This window comes from Pan paniscus, chromosome 2 (genome assembly GCF_029289425.2).
Source record: "Pan paniscus chromosome 2, NHGRI_mPanPan1-v2.0_pri, whole genome shotgun sequence".
Lineage (NCBI taxonomy): Eukaryota > Metazoa > Chordata > Mammalia > Primates > Hominidae > Pan > Pan paniscus.
The window spans coordinates 122,991,197-123,015,556 of record NC_085926.1 but is presented as its reverse complement, the minus strand read 5'-3'; the positions used below and the strand labels follow the sequence as shown (position 1 = coordinate 123,015,556).

General features: G+C 44.5%; 1 protein-coding gene across 3 annotated transcripts in view; it reads left to right on the top strand.

The window, feature by feature from the left end:
- The window catches only part of HEG1 (heart development protein with EGF like domains 1), a 90,175-nt gene that overhangs the window by 36,160 nt on the left and 29,655 nt on the right, over positions 1 to 24,360 (top strand). Inside the window, exons 5-13 of one of the 3 annotated variants that reach the window (XM_034957246.3) lie at positions 571 to 723; positions 4,966 to 5,265; positions 5,988 to 7,385; positions 9,459 to 9,575; positions 10,190 to 10,309; positions 14,333 to 14,436; positions 17,381 to 17,439; positions 17,684 to 17,844; positions 21,876 to 22,010. In XM_034957246.3, the coding sequence (XP_034813137.3) occupies positions 571 to 723; positions 4,966 to 5,265; positions 5,988 to 7,385; positions 9,459 to 9,575; positions 10,190 to 10,309; positions 14,333 to 14,436; positions 17,381 to 17,439; positions 17,684 to 17,844; positions 21,876 to 22,010 (2,547 nt within the window). Of the gene's footprint in view, positions 1 to 387; positions 724 to 4,965; positions 5,266 to 5,987; positions 7,386 to 9,458; positions 9,576 to 10,189; positions 10,310 to 14,332; positions 14,437 to 17,380; positions 17,440 to 17,683; positions 17,845 to 21,875; positions 22,011 to 24,360 lie in introns of all 3 variants that reach the window. The other 2 variants (XM_034957245.3, XM_034957247.3) reach the window with 2 other exon arrangements.

Below are 24,360 nucleotides of genomic sequence, written 5' to 3'. Positions count from 1 at the left end.
TCATATGAGAACTGTTTTAGGAAAGTGCTCTGACTGTGCTATATTATGTGCATTGTATTTGTTGTACATAACCACACACTCACTCTCTCGAACACTTTTTATGGGAAAGAGAATGAAACACTCAAGCCTATAGGTTACTTTGCTACTTGCACATGCTATTTCAAAGGTCCCCTGTTCAACAAGTTATATTTTTTTGTATTACTCTCTTGCTGCCACCCAAGAGTTTTGAAATAATTATTTAGAATATGATAGTGCATAATACATTTAATAAACACTATACCAGGTTCCTTGGCAAAGAATCTTTCCCTAGAGAGGTCTCACTTCTTAGCTGCCAAGGGATCTCTTTCATACCTATGTAATGGCCTTTTTTCCTATATTACCTTATAGCCTTTAGAGAACATCAGCTTGCCAGCAGCTCTGAGGTGCAAAATGGAAGTCCCATGTCTCAGACTGAGACTGTGTCTATGTCAGTCACACCCATGAGAGGTGGAGAGATCACTGCACACTGGCTCTTGACCAACAGCACAACATCTGCAGATGTGACAGGAAGCTCTGCTTCATATCCTGAAGGTGTGAATGCTTCAGTGTTGACCCAGTTCTCAGACTCTACTGTACAGTCTGGAGGAAGTCACACAGCACTGGGAGATAGGAGTTATTCAGAGTCTTCATCTACATCTTCCTCGGAAAGCTTGAATTCATCAGCACCACGTGGAGAACGTTCGAGTGAGTTTTTCCATTTCACGCAACTGTGCCCCATAGAGGAGAGAGGGACTCATGATGCTTATGAAATCTGTGGCGTATTAAAACCACGCATGAGGGCCGAGCGTGGTGGCTCACGCCTATAATCCCAGCACTTTGGGAGGCCGAGGTGGGTGGATCATCTGAGGTGAGGGGTTCAAGACCAGACTGACCAACATAGTGAAACCCTGTCTCTACTAACAATACAAAAAATTAGCCGGGTGTGGTGGCAGGCACCTGTAATCCCAGCTACTTGGGAGGCTGAGGCAGGAGAATCGTTTGAACCCAGGAGGCGGAGGTTGCAGTTAGCTGAGATTGCACCACTGCACTCCAGCCTGGGCGACAAAAGCGAAACTGTCTCAAAAAAAAAAAAAAAAAAAAAGCATGCATGAATGAAATAACTCCTCAGGCCCCTCCACCTTCCTTCCTTATTTCCCAGGCCCTTCTTCTAGCTGGTTGATACAGATACACCTATATATCCCCCAGTTTTTTCTGGTACATCTCTGAGAAGCTGTTCTTGCCACTTCCTCTTCCCACACACAGCTCAGGGACTTCTCTGTCCACATCCTCTCATTCCCTGTAGCCAACCCATAACTCCATACCTGCCTCAGTCACAGAGCTTCTGGAAGGTGAAAATATCACCTTCTCGTTAGTAGTTGTCGGGGCATTCATCCAAATAAATTATCTGTTTTTTAAAAACCAGCTTTATTGAGGTATATTTCATATTCCATAGTATTTGCCCATTTAAAGCACACAGTTCAGTGATTTTTAGTGTAGTCACAAAGCTGTGCAGCATCACCACTGTCTAATTCCAGAGCATTTCCATCACCCCACAAAGAAACTCCAAACTCATCAGCAGTCAACTCCCATTCTCCCCTCCTCCCAGCCCCTGGCAATCACTCCTGTGCTTTCTGTCTCTGTAGATTTGTCCATTTTAGACATTTCCTATAAATGAAATCATACAATATGTGGTCCTTTGTGTTTTTCCCTTAGTGTCATGTTTTCAAGGTTCATCCATGTTGTATCACAACTTCGTTCCTTTTCGTGGCTCAATAATATGCCGTAGCAGGGATATACCACACTTTGTTTATCAATTGTCATCAATTGATGGATGTTTGGGTTGTTCCCACCTTTTGGCTATTATGAATAATGCTGTGGTGAACATTCAGGTACAAGTGGATATGTGGTCGTAAATTTTCAATTTTTTTTTTTTTTGAGATGGAGTCTCTCTCTGTCGCCCAGGCTAGAGTGCAGTGGCACCATCCCGGCTCACTGCAATCTCCGACTTCCGGGTTCATGCCATTCTCCTGCCTCAGCCTCCCGAGTAGCTGGGACTACAGGTGCCCACCACCATGCCTGGCTAATTTTTTTTTTATATATATTTTCAGTAGAGACAGGGTTTCACCATGTTAGCCAGGATGGTCCTGATCTCCTGACTTCATGATCCGCCTGCTTTGGGCTCCCAAAGTGCTGGGATTGCAGGCATGAGCCACTGCGCCTGGCCATAAATTTTCAATTATTTAGGAATGGCCAGGTTATGTGGCTGTGGCTGCTCTATTTTTAACCTTCTGAGGAACTACCGAACTCTTTTCCAAAGTGGCTGCATCATTTTATATTCCCACCAGCTGTGTACAAGTGTTCTGATGTTGCTACATCTTCACCAACACTTGTAATTATCCATCTTTTCTGATTATAGCCATCTGAGTGGGGGTGAAGGCATCTCATTGTGGTTTTGACTTGTATTTTCCAGTTGACTAATAATGCTGAGCATCTTTTCATGTGCTTATTGGCCACTTGTATATCTTCTTTGAATATGTCTAGTCCAATCTTTTGACTATTAAAATTGGGTTATTTGACTTTTTATTATTAAATTGTAAGAGTTCTTTATGGCCGGCTGTGGTGGCTTACGCCTGTAATCCCAGCACTTTGGGAGGTTGAGGCGGGTGAATCACTTGAGGTCAGGACTTCAAGACCAGCCCGGCCAACATGGCAAAACCCTGTCTCTACTAAAAATACAAAAATTAGCCAGACATAGTGGCACGTGCCTGTAATCTCAGCTACTTGGGAGGCTGAGGCAGGAGAATCACTTGAACCTGTGAGGCAGAGGTTGCAGTGAACTGAGATCATGCCACTGCACTCTAGCCTGGGTGACAGACAGACCCTGTCTCAAAAAAAAAAAAAAAGTTCTTTGCATATTCCGGATACAGTCCTTTATCAAATATATAATTTGCAGACATTTCTCCTATTCTGTGGGTTGCCTTTTCTCTTTCTTGATGGAATCATTTGTAGCACAAAAGTTTTTAAATTTGAAGAAGTCCAATTTGTCAATTTGAGAAAATTTTTCTTTTGATGTTTCTTTTTAATAATGCTTAGGGATAACTTTTTAAAACAATTCTCAGCAGTCTCTTATCAATGTAAAGTATATTCTGACTAAAGCAAAAATGTATTAGCTTATCATTTAAGCTTTGAATAGGTTTAAATTCTTACTTCTCCATCACTAGTTATAGCTTCATTCCCCCATATGAGAATCCTAATTGATGAGGAAGATTAGCATTTATTAGTGGAAAAGCATATGCTTATATGAAAGAATACCACACACACGAGCGGGGGATATTTATGCTCTTTTATGTTTGTGCCTGGAAAACACATTATCTATGTCCTAAGCAAAAGGAATCATTTTTCACCCTCACTACTGTGGGAGTCAGGACTTCTACCTTCTCAAACCAGGATCTTGAGTTTCATAGCCTTTCCCTTTTACATCTCTTCAGTACCCGCTTCTCTGCAATTAATGCTCAGTTGGTTCACGAAGAACATATGATTTCAGTGTGATCAGATCTTGGAGTTCAGTTATAAAGAGCTAGATAGAAAGTAGCCACATTCCTGAAACCATCTCACTGTGGGTTAACACAATACTTTATCTTGTTCCCTCAGAGTCACCCAAAGCTGGCGGGGTTCTGCTCTCCGGCCTTTTAGAGTTCTTGGCCCGCTCCCTTTTCTGCATTCAGAGTCTCCATTTCATGTCTGACTCTCTCTCTACTTTGTTAAGCTTGTAACCCTGATGTGGTCATTGGCCTAAATTTCATTTAACAGAGAGTTTAGGATCTCCCCCTCCAAGGCCTTTTTCTCTTTGCCCAGAGAAATCGTACTTAGATAGATCCTGCTCTTGCGCCTCTCCTGGTTGGCTCTCCACAGGTCTTGAGCCCTTCAGACTGTCTTGAGTCGCATCTCTGTCTGGCTTCTGGCTTTCTCAGTGATGCTCATGGCCCATGCTCATTCCTGTCTCTGTCAATTCAAACCTATCCCAAAATGAATTTAGCCAACACTCAGCTTTACACTGTCTTCCATCAAAGCATGGCCATGGCGTACTGACAGCCAGTCTGGGCTGGGAATGTGAATAAGAACCAGAAAAGAGCCTGTTTTTTGTTTTTTGTTTTTTGTTTTTTTTTTTCTTTTTGTACAGCCAGATTAGGAAGGATTTAGGCCAAGGAGGATTGGACCTCATTTTCATCATTTCTGAAAAGAAGGGTTTATCTGATAATCTAACAATCTAAGATTAGTTCTAAGACCCTTTAGGTTTGTAGCATAAACACATACCCAAAAGAGAATGAAACGGACATTTATTCATGTGTCGTCTGCCCTATTCCATCCCCATCAATAGAATAAAACACATGCATTTTAAAAAATAAAAGAAGACAAAAAAACAAGCCCACCTTTCGCCCCCCACCTCAGGCTGTTTCTTTGCCATTGTACTAATGCCGTGTAATGACTGGCCCTGTGGCCATTCATGTATTCCTGGTCCTTCCGGGAGGAAGAGCCTTCCAAGGAGGACTATGGCCTCCCTCCTGGGCCTTGTGCAAATGTCTGAAGCCCCAGTAGGATTATTAGTCTTTCACCAACTGTTTACCTCCTCACCACCACTACCAATTTCTCTGACATAAACTCTATTTATTATGTATCACTGAGCAGAAATCTAGTATCGATCCTATTTGCTAAAGTAATATACCCTCCTATAAATCCAGGGTGCCTGAACAGTTGTGCTGATCCACAGTTCCTCTTGAGGTTTCAATCACTGAGCCATGTTTGCAACGGCAACAGACATCTCAGATAAAGACCCTAAAAGTACGGGGAAGCGTCTTGGCTCCCACAGCCCAGGAAGTGAGGCTTGGGGCATGATCCTGTCGCTCCAGCCCTGCATTTTTCAGCCGTCCTCTTTCACTCCACTTTTAGCCTTGGAAGACAGCCGAAAGCCAGGCCAAGCACTAGGTGACAGTTCCGCCAATGCAGAGGACAGGACTTCTGGGGTGCCCTCTCTCGGCACCCACACCTTGGCTACTGTCACTGGAAACGGGGAACGCACACTGCGGTCTGTCACCCTCACCAACACCAGCATGAGCACGACTTCTGGGGAAGCAGGCAGCCCTGCAGCGGCCATGCCCCAAGAAACAGAGGGTGCCTCTCTGCACGTAAACGTGACGGACGACATGGGCCTGGTCTCACGGTCACTGGCCGCCTCCAGTGCCCTCGGAGGTGGGGTGTCTTCCACAGTCTCTTTTAACACATCCCTTCAGCTCATCTATTCATTTACTCACAGTCCTAGGATGATTCAGTTAGCTCTCAAGCCAGAAAGTACCTTACAAGCTCTTTATGGAGAGAACTTTCTAGATTCTCCCACCTCAGGAAGGTGAATACCCCTCCCCAGTTCCCACCCCCAGCCCTCCACACACACTCACCTAAGGAATTTGGGATAGTGTTTGCTGGGAGACTTAAAATAAGAGACCAACCACTTGTGGCTAAGGTCAATCTCCTGGGAAAGAAATATCTCATTCTATAGAATGGAAAGTTGGGAAGATTTTCCTTTTTTCATTTAGGCATAACAGTTATTCTATTTGGGGTCTTAAGAGCTTTTCAGATACCAGTTTGCTTTTATCGAAAAAGGCATGTGGAGGAAATTTGCAACTCCTCTCCATTTTTAGATCCTTAGTCCCCACTTCTCTTTTGTTACCATTTCCACTGCCGCTACCACTGCTTCTCTCAGGAGGTCAGTCTGCTCAGAGGAGACACTGACCACTCCTGCCTGCCCACAATGTCTTTATTCAGAGTGCTCACCATTGAAAACCACCTCTCCAAAGCAAGTGTTTCACCCACTTGAATTCATTGAGTTTCATGACACTGAAAGTCTGTTTGATAGCGCATATTTCAGAGTTTTGTTGTTCTTTTATTTGACCTAACTTTGGCTTTTCCATTTACAGTCACTGGGATTAGCTACGGTCAAGTGCGTGGCACGGCTATTGAACAAAGGACTTCCAGCGACCACACAGACCACACCTACCTGTCATCTACTTTCACCAAAGGAGAACGGGCATTACTGTCCATTACAGATAACAGTTCATCCTCAGACATTGTGGAGAGCTCAACTTCTTATATTAAAATCTCAAACTCTTCACATTCAGAGTATTCCTCCTTTTTTCATGCTCAGACTGAGAGAAGTAACATCTCATCCTATGACGGGGAATATGCTCAGCCTTCTACTGAGTCGCCAGTTCTGCATACATCCAACCTTCCATCCTACACACCCACCATTAATATGCCGAACACTTCGGTTGTTCTGGACACTGATGCTGAGTTTGTTAGTGACTCCTCCTCCTCCTCCTCTTCCTCCTCTTCCTCCTCATTCTCTTCTTCCTCCTCCTCCTCCTCCTCTTCTTCAGGGCCTCCTTTGCCTCTGCCCTCTGTGTCACAATCCCACCATTTATTTTCATCAATTTTACCATCAACCAGGGCCTCTGTGCATCTACTAAAGTCTACCTCTGATGCGTCCACACCGTGGTCTTCCTCACCATCACCTTTACCAGTATCCTTAACAACATCTACATCTGCCCCACTTTCTGTCTCACAAACAACCTTGCCACAGTCATCTTCTACCCCAGTCCTGCCCAGGGCAAGGGAGACTCCTGTGACTTCAGTTCAGACATCAACAATGACATCATTCATGACAATGCTCCATAGTAGTCAAACTGCAGACCTTAAGAACCAGAGCACCCCACACCAAGAGAAAGTCATTACAGAATCAAAGTCACCAAGCCTGGTGTCTCTGCCCACAGAGTCCACCAAAGCTGTAACAACAAACTCTCCTTTGCCTCCATCCTTAACAGAGTCCTCCACAGAGCAAACCCTTCCAGCCACAAGCACCAACTTAGCACAAATGTCTCCAACTTTCACAACTACCATTCTGAAGACCTCTCAGCCTCTTATGACCACTCCTGGCACCCTGTCAAGCACAGCATCTCTGGTCACTGGCCCTATAGCCGTACAGACTACAGCTGGAAAACAGCTCTCGCTGACCCATCCTGAAATTCTAGTTCCTCAAATCTCAACAGAAGGTGGCATCAGCACAGAAAGGAACCGAGTGATTGTAGATGCTACCACTGGATTGATCCCTTTGACCAGTGTACCCACATCAGCAAAAGAAATGACCACAAAGCTTGGCGTTACAGCAGAGTACAGCCCAGCTTCACGTTCCCTCGGAACATCTCCTTCTCCCCAAACCACAGTTGTTTCCACGGCTGAAGACTTGGCTCCCAAATCTGCCACCTTTGCTGTTCAGAGCAGCACACAGTCACCAACAACACTGTCCTCTTCAGCCTCAGGTAAAACACAGTCACACAAGCACATGTTAACTGCAAGGCCCAGTCCAGCACTGAGAGCTACATGGGGCTCGGGGTTCATGTGAATTTGTAGAAATGGCTGGCATTTGAAATAGCTTCTGTTTTGCGACCTAAAATGCTTCCTGTTGAAACACTTAAAGTGTAAAAGAAGGTCATGGGTGGGCCTAATTTTCTCACCCCTGTGTTCCATAATGCTTCCTGAATAAAGAGGAAAGGATGCATTGGCCATGTGTCACATTAGTAGATGGTACAATTGCAGCTTTTAGCGCCCTGTAGTTGTAAGAGCTTTTCAAGCATGCCGTTAACTCCTCAGAGGTCAGAGGAGGGCAGTGATGCAGGATTGTAGGGTGGAGAAACTCAAGTAAAGAAGCTTAGGTGGCCTGGCTGAGACAGGGATCAACTGGGTATCTGCATCTGGATCAGATCCCAGAGTCTCTGAGTCAGGGGCTCCCCAGTCACCAGGGAGCTTCTTGGTGTCACTGGGCTTCTCTTGATCCAGGGAAGCCCAAGCTCCTTTGTCTCCCAAAGAGTGTGTGGCTAGTTGATAAATGGGAGTGGGGAGACATGTAAATGAAAAGATGGTGAACTAACCTTTTCCCACAGTGACCGCACGGCCAGGGCTCCTTTACATTACACTTAGGGTTGTTTTTATAGCCACGTTGAAGTTGCTGGTACCAGGAAAGTAAAGCCAGCCAAATGATCCTTTGTCATTTAAGGAATGGTAGAAGGAAGCAGGATGATGCAGCTTTTCATGTCATGTTCAAAGTTACACTTCTGGCTTGTCCAGACATGGGAAAGGAAAACTGCTGTTGGAGAAGAAGTGAAATGGAAACTGGCGTCTTAGGGAAGAAGGAAAGAAGAGATGATGCTTTGTAGTGGCTGGAGCAGAAAGCTCAGGGAGCAGCACAGTTCCAACCTGTCAGCCACAATCAACCTGGGCTGGAGGCTCATAAGCAAACCACCCCCATGCCAAGCCCCACAGTGCCCCTTTGTATCAGTGATCTGAGCACCTCTGGGAAATGAAAGGTGGCTGTTTCTCCAGGGAAGTTTGGGAGCCTTGCTTCAAGGCCTATAGCCTTCAGTTTCAGAGGCCACATATATTCCAGTGCCAGATGAAATCTAATTTACAAGTCTCTCTTAAAGCCATTAGCCATTCTGATGATAACTGTAGGCAAGTATCAGGGGCAGATTCACTGGCTGTTAGTATATTTTTTGTGCCAGTGTTCATGGGTTAGTGTTTGGCTATATAAGTGCTGTGCTTCTATGGGTGATTTTAGATAACACTTGACATGGCAATACAGGATAGGAACACCATCTTTAGGTTTAGCTCATTTGTTTTCAGGGTTACTATTTTTTTTTTTTTTTTGAGTGAAGACTTGACTTTTACCTTCTTTTTTTCATTCCACCACTGATTTCCTTTTTGCAGACAATGCAGTTATGTTGTAGGCTTCGGCTTCTCTAAGTATGTCAGAAACCTGTATGAAGCATATTACATAGCTGCTCAACTCTGATCATTTTCTAAATATGGCACAATATGTGGAGGCTCAGTTACATTTGGAGATTTTGGAGTAAAGGATACTATGATTTTGATAAAGAAAGCCCAAGAGAAAGGGCAGGGCACGTGTGCACAGACACACAGACACACGCATACAGAGTAAATCTTCTAGCGGGGGAATGAGTTGATCAGAGATCCTTTTCCCCCCTAAAGTGTGCTTTCAATTGGCATTGATTCAAGTAGAATTTTCTAAGTGTCACAAAGGCAATATAATCATCAATCCTGAATGGAGTGACCTGTAAGCAGCATTTGATTACAATCAGTTCTTGCATTCAGGGATCCCATTGTCTGACACTTAGATCTGGACACAAGCTAGTACCAGGACCCAGTCCCAATGCACCTCTGGGAAACCCATTTTACTTTTGTAATGTGGCCTTTCAGGGCAAGTAAACAGAAATAAGCAAGAATCAAATATTAGCTGGGAGAATTAAATATTTACCTAAAGCTGCCTTTACATTTCCTGTGTGGTTAACTGCTTTACTCCTGGAATGTGTTTGTAGTCAACAGCTGTGCTGTGAACCCTTGTCTTCACGATGGCGAATGCATCGCAGACAACACCAGCCGTGGCTACCACTGCAGGTGCCCGCCTTCCTGGCAAGGGGATGATTGCAGTGTGGGTAAGAGAAAAAGTAATGCCCAGTGGTCTGCACTACAGTACCACGTTGGGCTACCCAATAAACTCCTTTTTCCTCCAAAATGTGGACAAATACACTGTTTTAGTTAATACCCTGCTTACTTGAGAGTCAGCATGTTTGTAGGTTGTGATCTGCAGGAGAATGTCAGGAACTGTAGTGTGGCACTGACAGACTTCCTGATCTGTGTCTGTTCCCAACACTCCTGCCACACTGTACCCTATTCCTGCCCCTGGACTTTACTGTGCTGATGCCTCAGGCTGGAATCCCCCCACTGCCACCCTAATCTATTGATTAAAGTCCTTCCAGTTGTAGTCCAGATGTTATGTGAAACAGTCTTTAATTCTCCCCTCCATTAAAATTTGCTGTTTCCCCCGTATATGCAAATCTTGTCTTGTATTTACAGTTAGTTGTTTATATGGCCACCTCCACCCTCAATAGATGGCAAGCCCCTTGAGGGCAAGAGTGTTCTCATACTTATCCTTTGGGGTCTCACCACACCTAGCACCATTTGGCCCTTAGTAAGTACTTACTACACTGGGTTACGGTTTTGCTGTTTGCTACAGATTCAAGATGTTCTTCTTTTTTCTCCTCTACAGATGTGAATGAATGCCTGTCGAACCCCTGCCCATCCACGGCCACATGCAACAATACTCAGGGATCCTTTATCTGCAGATGCCCGGTTGGGTACCAGTTGGAAAAAGGGATATGCAATTTGGGTAAGAGACTTAGTCTATTTCGGACTTTATTCCATACCACAATATATTTTACAAGGTAACATTTGTTATTTTTGTTCCTAATCAAAATCATTATTTGTCCAAGGTATAAACTTAAGGAATATAGAAAAAAGTGGAAGCTATTGTCCATTATTCTAATACTTGGAGATAGAACACCCTACTTTGCATTATGTTTTTGATGTGCAGTATATTTTTACATAGTTGAAATCATAGGATATTTGTATAAACTTTATATCTTAAACATTTTCCTGTGTTGTTAAAAACATTGTACAAACATCTTAATGATGGCATATTATGCCATCATTTGTGTATAATATTATTTGCTTAACCACTCCACCCTGGAGCTAGGAAAAAAAAAGTCAAAAGGATTATTCTGACCACATAGTAAAAAAAAAAAAAAAACAATTTAGATGGAGAAAAGAGAGAGTAAAACTCTGATTGTCCTACCACATTCACACATTCTTTCAGTTTTTAAAAATGACCTTCATGCTCTTGCTCATAGGCAGATACATTTTGAGAAAGCTGCTGTCCTAACTGTATCACACAATTTGTCATATTTTGTTCACTAATTTGATAGATTCATGATGAAGCTGTTTGATTTTGAAAATAATCTCCATTTTACAAGTTAAAAAGCAAGCAAACAAACCAAACGAAAACCAAGGCCTTCACAAGGTGCTAAGTGGCCAAGCTTACGTAACGGGTTGGTGGGAAGCCTGGTTTCCAGCCCACAGCTCTTTCTATTACACGATAATGTGTTAATTTTAGGAGCTTTCTTGCTTGCAGGGTGTGACCCTTGTTAGAATGTCAAGTTTAATACATAACTTGTTGAAGAAGTTAGAAATGAAAGATACAGAGTTTTTTGTTTTTTTGTTTTTTGTTTTTTTTGAGACAGAGTCTCACTCTGTTGCCCAGGCTGTGGTGCAGTGGCACCATCTCAGCTCTCTGCGACCTCCACCTTCCAGGTTCAAGCGATTTTCATGACTCAGCCTCCAAATAGCTGGGATTACAGGCATGCACCACCATGCCCAGCTGATTTTTGTATTTTTAGTATAGAAAGGGCTTTGCCATGTTGGCCATGCTCTCGAACTCCTGACCTCAAGTGATCTGCCTGCCTTGGCCTCCCAACGTGCTGGGATTACAGGTGTGAGCCACTGTGCCTGGCCAGATACAGAGTTTCTAAGCTAAGTAAGGAAACTGGCAGATAAAATAACTCATCTTTCAGTCATCTTAAATTGCCCAGTGTGACACTTAACACACAAAAAGTGCTCAGTGTTTTTGAGAGAGCAAATGTCTGTATCCTTTGAAAGTGCTATTACCTGTGGGCTGAAGAGAATTTTTAAGAAATACCCTACCAAAATAATGGTAGAATTTTGAAAATTGTTTAAAATACAAAGATCAAGTCAAAACATTGTTTCAAAAAGAAGGATCTAGAAATAGAGACATCAGTCAAAATCAAGAATTTCTCTCATTCTGGCCTGGTGTAGTGGCTTATGCCTGTAATCCCAACACTTTGGGAGGCTGAGGCGGGCTGATCACTTGAGATCAGGAATTCAAGACCAGCCTGGTCCACATGGTCAAACCCTGACTCTACTAAAATTACAAAAATTAGCCAGGCATGGTGGCACACACCTGTGGTCCTAGCTATTTGGGAGGCCAAGGCATGAGAATTGCTTGAACCCGGCAGCTGGAGGTTGTGGTGAGTTGAGATTGTATCACTACATTCCAGCCTGGGCTGCACAGTGAGACTCTGTCTCAAAAAAAAAAAAAAAAAAAAAAAAAAAAGAATTTCTTTTATTCTAATAATTTACTTGCATTTTAGTAAACTATTTAGCCACGCACTAAGATATTGCCAGGAGTTTTCAGTTTAAGAATAGAGAAGTGGAAATGATTTTATTTTTAAGGATTGTGGGGAAAGTGTATTTGCCCAGGACTCAAATGATTTGCTTCCAGCTCCAGGGCCACCACCTATAGCACATGGCTTCTGAGCCCTATATTTCCTCATCTGTAAAATCAGATTACCATCTGTCCTGCTTCCCACTCAAGATTATTGTGAAGATCAAGTAAAGTAATATATTTGAGCAAGCTTTGAAAATGGTAAAGAGCTGTCCAGATGGGAGGTATCATTTAACTTTAGTCTTCAAACTCCTGGACCAGAATTGAAAGGATTGAAAACAATAAACTGTGCTGAATACAAAGTAATAATTATGGCTCTTTCCCAAAAAAATCATTTAGATAACATAGGGAAATCAACATGTAAATTGGAAGTAAAAATTCTACTTAAAGCCAGGTGCTGTAACTGCAGGCGTAAAGGTGTAAGTGTCTTTAAAAAAAACAACAAAAAACTCTGCCTGGAGTGAGTGCAGGGTTTGGAATGAAACTGATATATCTTTATATTCACACCAAAAGCAGATGCCACGTTTACTGTCCTGACTCAGAATAGATCTACGTACCTGACATTTGCGATGTGAATTTCTATACAGAGAGTCTGGGTATCAGCCTAGACACGTGAGATGAGAAAGTGAAGAAGCAGGACCATTGTTCTGGAAGCCTGCGTGCAGAGGGTTCCACAGGTAGCACAGCTCAGGAGGAGAGCAGCACTATCGCCTTCACAATCATCTTTCCCTTTTCAAGTCATTTAGCTTCATTGTTCATAAACATCAGAGGAACATGCAAATTAGAGCATGCTGAAATGCTTTCATTTGGCCAAGAATGTTTTCAGAGAGCTCCCTGCTGCTCAGAAAGAGTCCTAAGCAGCTGGCTTCACTGAACTGTAGAACAAGCAAAAAGATGTTAAGTAAGGATTAAGCGCTTTAGACAGTAAGTGTAAGATGTTAAATGTTTTCCCTGGCTCATTTGTGGGTCTTTTTCTCAATTCGGCATGCAAGCTTTCGGGGAAAGAGTAGCTTCATGGACTTCTGTGTCTTGAGTTATTTGTTTTCCATCCGGAGGGAAAGATAAGCATTTAATATAAAGGAAGATAAGAGCCAGCAATAAAACACACCATACTAAATTTTGGTTGCCTGCCCATTTGTAAGTCCCGTTCCCCTCAGGCTCAATCAGCACAAATTGATGTTAACTGGAATTTTATTTTATGAGTGAAATGGGCCTTGAAAATGAGGGTGCTTTTTTTCATTTCCGAACCCAACAGTGTCTTGAATATGGGCTGTTTTCATTATGTGGCTTATAATCATGGAGTCGGCAGCCCCATGGAGTATAGCCCCACGACACATGCTGGGCACCTTTCTTTCTCTCAAGCCCCTTGGGTGTCCTTAGGATATCAGATTCCTCAGGGCACAGAGGTTATAGGGGAAAGGAGAGCTTTGAAGATGGACACGCATACGCTCCAATGCCAGTGGTGGCCCTTGGGAGCCTGGGTGAGCTTTCTTAGGAAGTTGCCTGACCTCTGGAAGCCCCCTTTATCAATGATAAAATGGGAATTTCCTCTGACCAAGAGGAATGGGGTTTGGATGGGTGTGGCTCTAAGGACAAGAGGAAACTGAAGCACCCCCTTGAAGTGGTGGGCATGACTCAGTTGGAGACCTCAGAGGACAAGAGCTTTCCTCTGTTGAAAGCCTGATGAGGCCTGAGGAGCATTTTTAGTGTCTAACACATCTCCCTCCCTCCTCCTAGGATGACATTGTTTAGACCTGTTCATCTTTCTTCTTTGTAGCAGCTTTCTTGGGCATCTATTGTGCGGGAGGCCATCCTAGGGACATTGCTAAGGCTCCTTCTCTTAGCAGCCTTGCACATACAAAAAAGGCTCTTTGGAGTTTCTCTCTCTCAAAAGTTTGCTCAATCTAAGCCTTCAGCACAGTCCAGTAGATGCTCACTTTGCTAGAGAAAAATCTAGAAGAGGGAGAGGGAGTCTCCATCCATAAGGAGAAAGAAATGCAGAGATTGTCCTGTGAGGTGGAGTAAAGCCGGACACCCCAGAGATTTGCAAACACACAGCCTTGCATAGGTTCTTCTGTTGTGTAATCTAACAAGTTACATTTTCATTTTCAGTTAGAACCTTCGTGACAGAGTTTAAATTAAAGAGAACTTTTCTGAATACAACTGTGGAAAAACATTCAGACCTACAAGAAGTTGAAAATGAGATCACCAAAACGGTAAGTGTCCTGAATGGCATCTTTCTACTCGTCTTTTGTTTCCTAGAACAGATTTTATTCCAAGAGGGGACTGCCTAGGGGTCAGCTGTGTCTCCTGGGCTCTTCACTTTTGTTATATTTGGAAGGGAAACTTCTTGGTTAAAGAAAAAGCCTTTCAGAAATGGAAGTGAGGTATTTGTGCCCAGTAGAAGAGTTTCTTCAAATGTGTCCTCATGCACAGTCTTTATCTGCACCTTTGTGTTTCTTTTCCATGTGCAAACTCATAGTTACAGACATGCCGATGACAGGCATCAGCAGGAGCTGTTGGTGAGGAGGAAAGACCCAGAAAAATCTTACGGTCCCATCTGCTGTTAACAGGCTGTGTGACTTTCCTCTTGTATTTTGGAACTTAGGGAAATGATACTCTTTTTCCTCAAAGGAATGCCAAAGGTGCAGCAGTTAATCCTGATGTCCTAGGGTTTGAGAACTCACTGTATAGATGACCAAGGGGTCTTTGATTCTGCTTCTTTCCCTCTTTGCCCGCTTTTTATCAGAATTTTTTTTTAAAGAAAAATGCCATCCTGGGCAGCATGGCAAGACCCTGTCTCTACAAAAAAGACAAAAATTAGCTAGGGTTGGTGGCGTGCACATGTGGTCCCAGCTACTCAGGAGGCTGAGGTGGGAAGATTACATGAGCCCCAGAGGTTGAGGCTGTGGTGAGCCGTGATCGAACAACTGCACTCCAGCCTGGGTGACAGAGTGAGACCCTGTCTCAAAAACAAAAGAAACCCCCCAAAACAGAAACAACTAAAAAGGAAAATGGAGAGGAAGAAAGAAGACAGGAAAATGAAGCTCATATAATAAACTTTGCTTCTCAACTGCTATCTGAGTCAGAGATTTGACTTATCTATACAGTGAGTTCTTAAACTCTAGGTTCAGAAAATTGAAATTTGCCATTAAAAAACTTTAGAGATGAATTGATTTCCAATCTCAATGTTACTTGTTCTTTGTGGATAAGAGTTAGTATATTAGCTAGGAATTATACATTTCTATAGGACTTTGGACTTTATCTGTGTAAAATACGGATCTAGTTCTATTTCTCTATCTCCTGAGCATTCACTTCATGATAGGGACGATGTCAGATGGCGCACTCCTGTAACAGCCATTGCCAGCACGTCTGCAGATAGAACCCCGGGAGGTCTGGAAGTGAATGACATTGCCTGAGTCCACGCAGAGCAGGTGCAAAGTTGGGGAACAGTCCACTAAACCACCATCACTACTGATACCAATTTCAAGTTCAGGCATCCCCAAGATTGCCCTCAGTTTCAATAATTCACTAGAAGAGTCACAGAGCTTACTAAAAGCGATTATATTAACAGCTACTGTTTATTACAGTGAAAGTCAACAGCTTAAAATCAGCCAAGGAAAGAGATGCACGGGGCAGAGAGTCCGGGAGAGTTCCAAATGCAGAGCTTCCAGCTGTCCTCCCGCTGAGGAGTCATGCACAGTGTTAACTCCTCCTGGCAACAGTGTGTCCAGTATGCAGGGAGTACTGCCAACCACGGAAGCTCTCCAGAGCCTTGACTGGGGCTTTGTCATGTGGCTGACCTCAATCTCCAGCCCCTCTAGAGGTTGAGCTGATACCATGTTACCCAACCCCACCATAAATCACATTGTTGGACTCTGGCATGGCCCAGCACCCCCAGGTAAACAAAGAAGTTTTTATTAGACAGCACATTCCAAGGGCTTAGAGATGGCCTCCCAGGATCCAAGAGCAAAGGCCTGACTTCCCTGGGGCCAAGGTTAAATTCTTTACTACACAGCAGAATTTTATGTCTACTAATCCTATACCTTGTCCGTTCGCCACAGCTGCCTGTTGATCGTGCTTCAGGTGGATATCTCCTGCTAAGATAATACAGGGATTTAGAACCCTGTGCAGAAGTGCAGTCCTTTGCATTACGTGGCGCTCAGTGACTTATTTGACTTGCTATTTTTTGCCCAGTATCAATGTATAATTTACTGGTGATGTAACATACCTGTCCCCAAGAAAGAGTGAAGATTAATCCATCATTGGCTGAAGAAGCCACTCAAATGTTCTTTCCCGAGGTGTTCTGTTTACCAAACCTGGAAAAACAGGTTAATAATAAAACAACAATAATAAATCATTGCTATTAGGCTATACACTGATGTCATAAAAAGGGTTTGATAATGTCCCATGTTTGCCTCCGTCTTCTGCAGAGTGGCATGTATCTGATACACGGGCCTTGAAGACAGGTGGGTCTGCACTGGGCCCAGTACTGAGACCCTCCACTCCGGGAAAGGAGTCTCGATAGCTCCTATTGTGCAGGGTAGCAGGGAAGCAGGCCTGATATTTCATGCTGCAGAGGGATTTTCTGCCGTCTCCAAGGGCACAAGGCAAACATAGGGAGAGTAGCTCTTAATTTGCTCTCAACAAAGGGGCTCTTGACCCACGTAATGTAATTTCTCACGGAGAGCCTTTTTGAAGAAGACCTGTCTTTGAGTTAGGTCAACTCATTGTAGATTATGAGGCGTCTATGTAGGGCCTGTCAGACCTAGGGTAGCTGAAAGGAGCCTTTCCAGTGCAGCTCGTTCACTATGCAAAGTCCAAATAAACAGTTGCCTCTGAGTTGTTTGAAACCCTGGGCCTTAAAAGAGAGCTGCTTCTTTGAAGATGTTTTGCATCCAAGGGTGCTATTCTGAACATCATTTCCTGCCAAGATTTTCCCCACTGATTTACTCTCTGCCTCTTTCTCTTTGTACTCGTGGAACAACAGAAAGGCATTTAAGAGGGGAACAAAAAAAGGACACCACTTCTGTGCAAAGCCGCGTGCTGATAACTTGATGGCTGGAAAATGCCTGTTTTATCCTGAAAATAGGAAACTGGTTCTAGGTCCAAGGCTTTTGTCTAACTCACTGTTAACGACAGGCTTGTTCTTCCTTTCAGTTAAATATGTGTTTTTCAGCGTTACCTAGTTACATCCAATCTACAGTTCACGCTTCTAGGTAAGTAACAGAATTATATTTGCTTGTGAACTAGTCTGTAGAAAGGGGAGGCTGTTCTAACATGGGTGATAGCAACAAAACCGGGCTGTTTTCACCCAGCCATGGGGCAATCCAGGGCCAAGGTCACTGACCTTCATGCTCTCCCATTCCGTCACTGGTGAATGGCGATGACATTCATTTCCAAAAGCCTTGGGACCCACGTGTCATTTCAGGGCTGTTAAAAACCCACAAACTTTGCCTATAGGGAGTCCAACGCGGTGGTGATCTCACTGCAAACAACCTTTTCCCTGGCCTCCAATGTGACGCTATTTGACCTGGCTGATAGGATGCAGAAATGTGTCAACTCCTGCAAGTCCTCTGCCGAGGTCTGCCAGCTCTTGGGATCTCAGAGGCGGATCTTTAGAGGTAAGAGGGCAGCCCTCTGGGAGGACCCTACCCATATAGTTAGGCACAGACCTAAGATGGAACTGCAAGGCATCCAGGGCTCAGGCCCAGGAAAGGCCCTCACAGAGCCTATTTTTGGCATGGGTGTTAAGTCAAAGACCTTTGTGCACATGCATCTTCTTTTATGTGTGCATGCATGTACAAACATGCACGCACACACCCAGAGTCCTGTACACAAGCCTTGAAGACACCTGGTCCTTGGCATGAAGCTCCTTCTGTTTATTTTATCCAGTGTTGATGTGGGAGGGGGAGGGGCATAGGAGCTGATGTGAGAAAGCAGAAATCACTCTTTTTCCATTGAAAAGTTCCTGCTGTCTTTGGGGAAACAGAATGTACATGCTTGTCAATGACCCAAAAAAACCTTCATCTGGCCAGAGGCAGTGGCTCACACCTGTAATCCCAGTACTATGGGAGGCTGAGGTACCCTTAAGCCCAGGAGTTCGAGGCTGCAATGAGCTATGATTGCACCACTGCACCCCAGCCTGGGCCACAGAGTGAGACCCTGCCTCAAAAAAACAGAATAAACAACCACCACCAAAACCTTCATCATGATACATTATTAGGTGAAAAAAAAAAAAAAGCATGTGCAGTATTACCCATCCTTTGTGTTTGTTTGTTTGCACATTATAAATGCACAGAAACAAAACCAGAAGAATGGAGGCCAGAATGCCCACAGTGGCGCCATAAACAATTATTTTCCTTTTCTCATTCTTGCTTTGTCTGTTTTGTCAAAAGCTTCTATAGTGCCTCTGGTGTGAGGCAAATGAAGAAAGGGATTGGAGACAAGTTCAAAAGGGAAGTTTTGGTCTTAGAGGAGAAGTTTCACCTCCAGGACAGGAAAACTCAACTGGAATCTAAAGTACTTCTTTGCAAAGGGGGCTTGTCCCTGTTGCCACATGCTACATGATCAAAGTTAGCTCATTTTACTACACAAGTAGGGCTGGCAAAGGATGGAGAATCTAGTCTAAACCGCCCATCTGGCATCCAGACGCTGGACATGAGTAGAAGATATCAGGTTGTAACAGTCTGCTGGTAGATTCATGACATTGACATTCCCAGTGGGCCTGGGTTCCATAACTGCCAGTCAAGAGAGCTTTCTGGAGTGGGCCTGTATATTACAGAGCTTGGGAGCCAGATTGTTAGCCCTTCATTCTGGGATAAGAGCTGGAGCTTGGCCCATTTAAGGCTAGTTATTAATTTGAGAAAAAAAAAAAAAAGCTAAACTTTCTGAAGTTGAAGTTACTATTGATGGGGGAGTGAGGTAGAAAGGTCATGCCCCATTATATCATGCTCGAAACTTTGAGACTCTATGGTTTTACTTTTTTGTTTCTCTTGACAAGGATTCAAGGGTACCAAGTTGTCCTCCCCAGTGAGGTAGGAAAGTCACCTTTCAGTTCACTAAATATTTATGGAGTACATTCTATGTGATCAACATTGCACCAGGTTACTTTTTGTGCCCCATAAATGCATTCAAATCAAGTGCCTTGCAAATCAAGTGCCAGCCATTTGGATTTGAAAGAGCCTGCTCATGGCAGCCCTACCCTCCCTCTGACTCCCATTCTTCCGACTGCTTGTATATGGTTTATGGGAAAGTACCTCTCACCCTTGCTGCCTTGCCGAAGTTCCTATTTACTTCTCCTTTCAGAGCCCATGAGAACAAAGACAGCTATGCATATTGGCTGAAAAAAACAGGCTTGTTTCCCTGTTTTTCCTCCCAGGTCTTCTCCAGGTTTTGCCAAGACCAGCCTGGTCTCATGCTAACCTTTCTGAGTACTAGAGAGGTGGCCTTGACAGCTTCTGACATCTGGGTGTTTCCAGCATAAGGGCAGTGCTGGGCTACTCTGGACACTGCCATTGGAAAGGAGGATTTTCTGTCTTCACTTCATAAAACATCCACTTCCTTGCCTTTCAAAGAACTTCAGCTCTTGTCATCTCCAGAGGTTTAGTCTTTGGAAATCCCCCATGGAATGTCTCAGCTTTAGATTTACTTAGAGTCTCATTGTCTGTTTTGGCAGATGTTATGCCCAGGAAAGACCATGGGAATTGTGAATGTAGCAAAATCACATTGCCAGGCTTTATATGAAAATGGGATTCTACGTGGTCCTATTGGATGGATTTACGGTAGAATATTCTTTGAGAATTTGTAGGGTAGCAACTCCTCCACTGCAGAGGCAGGGCCTGTGTCCCATGCTTTTGCATGGATCTGCTTCTGTGCAGGGCGCAGTTGCTCCAGCAGAGTGATTTGCCAGCAGGCTGGATTAATGGGCAGGGTGGAAGGAAAACGTGACATTGGCTTCCAGAAAATATCTAATCAGGCCAGGCAACTCTGGCTGGCTGCTGGACAAGGCAAGTGTCAGCCTGGACAGGTTTCTGCCCTGGAGGAATTTCTTTATATTAAGGCTTGAGGACTGGCAAAGCCTTCAAAGAGTTGAGATGAGGGATTGTGGAAGTTCATTACCTCCCTGGTGCCAGCTTTGCAGTGTTTGCCTGGTGAGATTTTCCATTTTTAATTTTTCTCCCTTAAATACAAACTTTTTACAATAAACAAAGGAAATTCTATCACACATACAAATGTGGTTCTGATTGAGCACGCTAGCTTCCACTGATAAAGGCAGGAAATTCAGCTTTGAGAACTAGAGTTGTGTCCTAAGCTTACCTCGTGTGACCAGGCTGTCTACCGGTCCTGAGCTCTCAGGACTCACAAAAGGGGGCAGATGTCAGGAACCCCATGTGGGGTGGCAGCTCATGTCACCAAAACCTGCCTGGGCAGGGGCAGTTTTGCAGCATTAAAAGGGGTACCTGGCTTCTGAATAGGTTGGCTTCCTCCTTTGGGTGGGAAATGGGAGACCATGCCTGGAAAATTGGCAGCCATTCCTCCCTGCACAATAGATACATGGCCCTTCCCCTTGCATCTTTCTTCCCATTCTGAACTTGAGCTTGCCCCCCAATAACAACAGCAAATATCTAGCTTGCCTTGCCCTGCACATGGGTGTAAATAAGGTACTATCCACTATCCAGTTGGTTTCCTATTTTTGTTCTATTCTCTGTTTACCCCATATACACAGGAGGCCTATGCACCCTCATTGTGTCTGCTGTACACAACTTCACAGAGGGCCATATGCCCCACAGGAAATGCTTTCTGATAATAATGAAATGATTCTTTGTCATCCATGAGATGAATAAGGCCCTAAAGTGAACAAGGTAGCAAGCCTGAAAGATGGGCTCCTTCTCTGCCTGCCTCTGTTTCTCTCTGCCTGGTCAGTGACAGGCTGCCATGTGTACCAACCAGTCCCTGTGCGAGGCACTGAAGACCCAGAGATGAAGAAGCCCCGAGAACCCATCAGTGGAGTGGGGGAGACTGCCTGATAAGCAGAATTACACTACAGCCCGGGGCAAGCAGATTGTCTTTCAGATCTCTCCTCATCACCAGTCTCTTGTAGGCAGCACGCTGTCAGGACAGCAAGCCACCCTGCCACAGGGAGTGGTGCTAGGTCCCTTTTTAGGCCATGCAGACACACAGAGCTGAGATGTACTTCCACTTGAGACAGGTCTGGCCTGCACTCCTGTTCTTAGTCCAAGTCTCGGCTTCCTAAGAACTCAGCCGTATTTTCTGGTTGTGCTGATCCTTCCTCCGCAGTCCTTTGGAAGACACAGGGCCGTTAAGGGCTGTATTTGCAGTGAGCACCAGAGGAGTGAACAGGGCCTGTTTATTCCAATTTGGTTTCTCAGTGGGTCCGTGGCACGCTGTGAGGGTGTTTTCAATGGGGAACGCTGGTGCACAGCCTGCGGCTGATCAGAGAAGAAGTGGCAGAAGGCAGTACAGATGGACTCCTGAGAGGAGTGTTGCTCTGTGGAGACTTTTCGGAAAACTGTTCTCAGCCTCTTGAAATAGAAAGTTCATGCAGACACATGAGCTTTGAAGTGGAGGAGATTTTAAGGTTTGAAGTGGAGAAGGTTTTGTTTTGTTTCACTGTCTTGTTTTTCCATTCCAGCGGGCAGCTTGTGCAAGCGGAAGAGTCCCGAATGTGACAAAGACACCTCCATCTGCACTGACCTGGACGGCGTTGCCCTGTGCCAGTGCAAGTCGGGATACTTTCAGTTCAACAAGATGGACCACTCCTGCCGAGGTAGCCACAGCTTCACCTGGGGTTCTGTGCCCAGTCCTGGGACTCTGCCTGGTGCTCTGTTTCTCTTTCTTGCTCTCTCTCTCTCTCTCTTTGCTTAGGCGTGACCATTCTAAACTGAGGGTAACTGGTTCTTGTTATTTTGCTCGTGGCAGGATTGAATACATTATCTCCTTGGAATAATAGCATTATCTTTGACTGGTGCATGCTGGTCTGGCCAATTAAATTCAAAGGAAGACAGAATGGAATGCCTGTGGTAGCCGTGCCTTTTCTTTTTTTTTTTCCATTTAAAGGAAGTTAGAAAAATTATTGTTTTAATTCCCAAAGCTTTATCTATTGTCTGCTAATCTTTTAAAGTGGAAGTACAAGCATGGGGTCAGGCTTATATCTTTCAGAGGCAGCTGAGGCCAGAGTCAGAGCCCGACTCTGCCTCACTGATCATGTATCACCTTGGGCAAGTCACTTTGTTTCTCTGAGCCTCGGTTTCCTCTTCTGAGAAACGGGTATGGTGATCCTCTGTTGGATATTTATTCTAAGAGTTAAGGAAGGCAGTGGATATAGAGGCCCTTTGTAAGCTGTCAGCATCTGCTCTTGTATTTGGTCCAGGTTGTTGTTGAATTAATGAGTTCTGGTTTTAAAGGTCTCATGAAGTGTTTGAGAGCAGAAATCTAATTCTACTAACCTTTAAGGTGAGGCTTAAATTCATTTAGTTTGAGGGAAAAACTGCTCAAAGAATGTAGTCCAAGAATACTGCTTTAAAATAAAATTAATTCAGGTCCAAGAGCACCACGCACCCTGACTTATAAAAGGCTGCTGCAACTTGCAATCACCAGAAAAACTAACGATATAAAGGCCATCATGGATGGCCAGTTTTCCTACTCAGTCAACACCTTGCTGGTGACAGATGTCAATGGATGTTACTGGAATCTGAATAAAAATCACATACTGGGGCGAGGTGACATGCCACTTTTCTCCATCAGGACTTCCCATGAGAGGACTTGTTCATCACAGATAAAAATATGTTTCAGGGCAGCACTCTTATCCTGAGCTTCAGACCCTCTGACTTTGTTAGGTTTGGATACAAAGTTCTTCTCAAGTGCGCATCATCAGCTCTCCAGGCGGGACCTGTGATGGGTTTTGAAGGGGAGGGCCAACTCTCTGTGTTGGGCCTAGGTCCAGATGTGTGACTAGCACACAGCATGTCTCAGTGCCGTGCCAGACTGCCACATTGCTACAAAGAGATGATGCTTCCTCATGCCATCTTATCTGCTTTAATGCAAAGTGTTCCTTGCACCTCTTAGAAATGGGGAGTTGAGCCGGGCGTGGTGACTCACGCCTATAATCTCAGCACTTTGGGAGGCCGAGGCGGGCGGATCACCTGAGATCGGGAGTTGGAGACCAGCCTGACCAACACGGAGAAACCCCGTCTCTACTAAAAATACAAAATTAGCTGGGTGTGATGACGCATGCCTGTAATCCCAGCTACTCGGGAAGCTGAGGCAGGAGAATCGCTTGAACCCGGGGAGTGGAGGTTGCAGTGAGCCGAAATCACGCCATTGCACCACTGCAGCCTGGGCAACATCCGTCTCAAAAAAAAAAGAAAACAAATGAGGAGTTGAGCCCATCTTCACATGGGAAGGGGACTGGGCTAACATCCATGTGTGTTGGGGCGCTGTGCTGCTGACAGGGGATGACACAAGGTGGGCAGAGGTATGGGCATGGTGCTGTGGTGTTCCCTGTGAACAGTGTCTCAACAATGGCCCTATCACCTTTGCTTCTGGCTGGCCTGCGCCACTTCCTCTGTTTCCAAGTCAGCAATTTTGTAATTGTTTCAGTTACAGGCTAGCATTAACAATAGCTGTGAAAGATTTACTGAGTGTGCTGACACAGGCACCAGCAACCTTATGTTGACCAAGTGAGGACCCAAGAAGCAGCATAAGGAAACCTTGATTCGCTTTTGGGCTTGTTGCTGAGACCCCGTGAAGCCCTTTCTCAGCAGTATTTGCACCATCAGGCCTCTGAGGAGTGGATTCCGGAGCTTCTTGGGCCACAGCCCTTTAGGCTGGGTTCTGATGGGTTAGCAGTGACATCTTCTGGCCATCAGTGCTGGAGCACTGACACCTCAAATCAAGGCTCAATATAAATAGAGGATAGAGGAGTGTGTGTTTTCTAAATCACTGCAGTTCAACCTATACATTAGCAAGTCTCTATGTTCTCTGCAGCGTGTGCGTGCGCACACACACATGCACACACAACGTGCTTGGTGTCTCACAGAAAATGTCTTTGCCAGACTTTCAAAGCTACACATAAAATCAAAGTAGATATCCCTCTCATAGGTTTCTTAGCTTCCTTC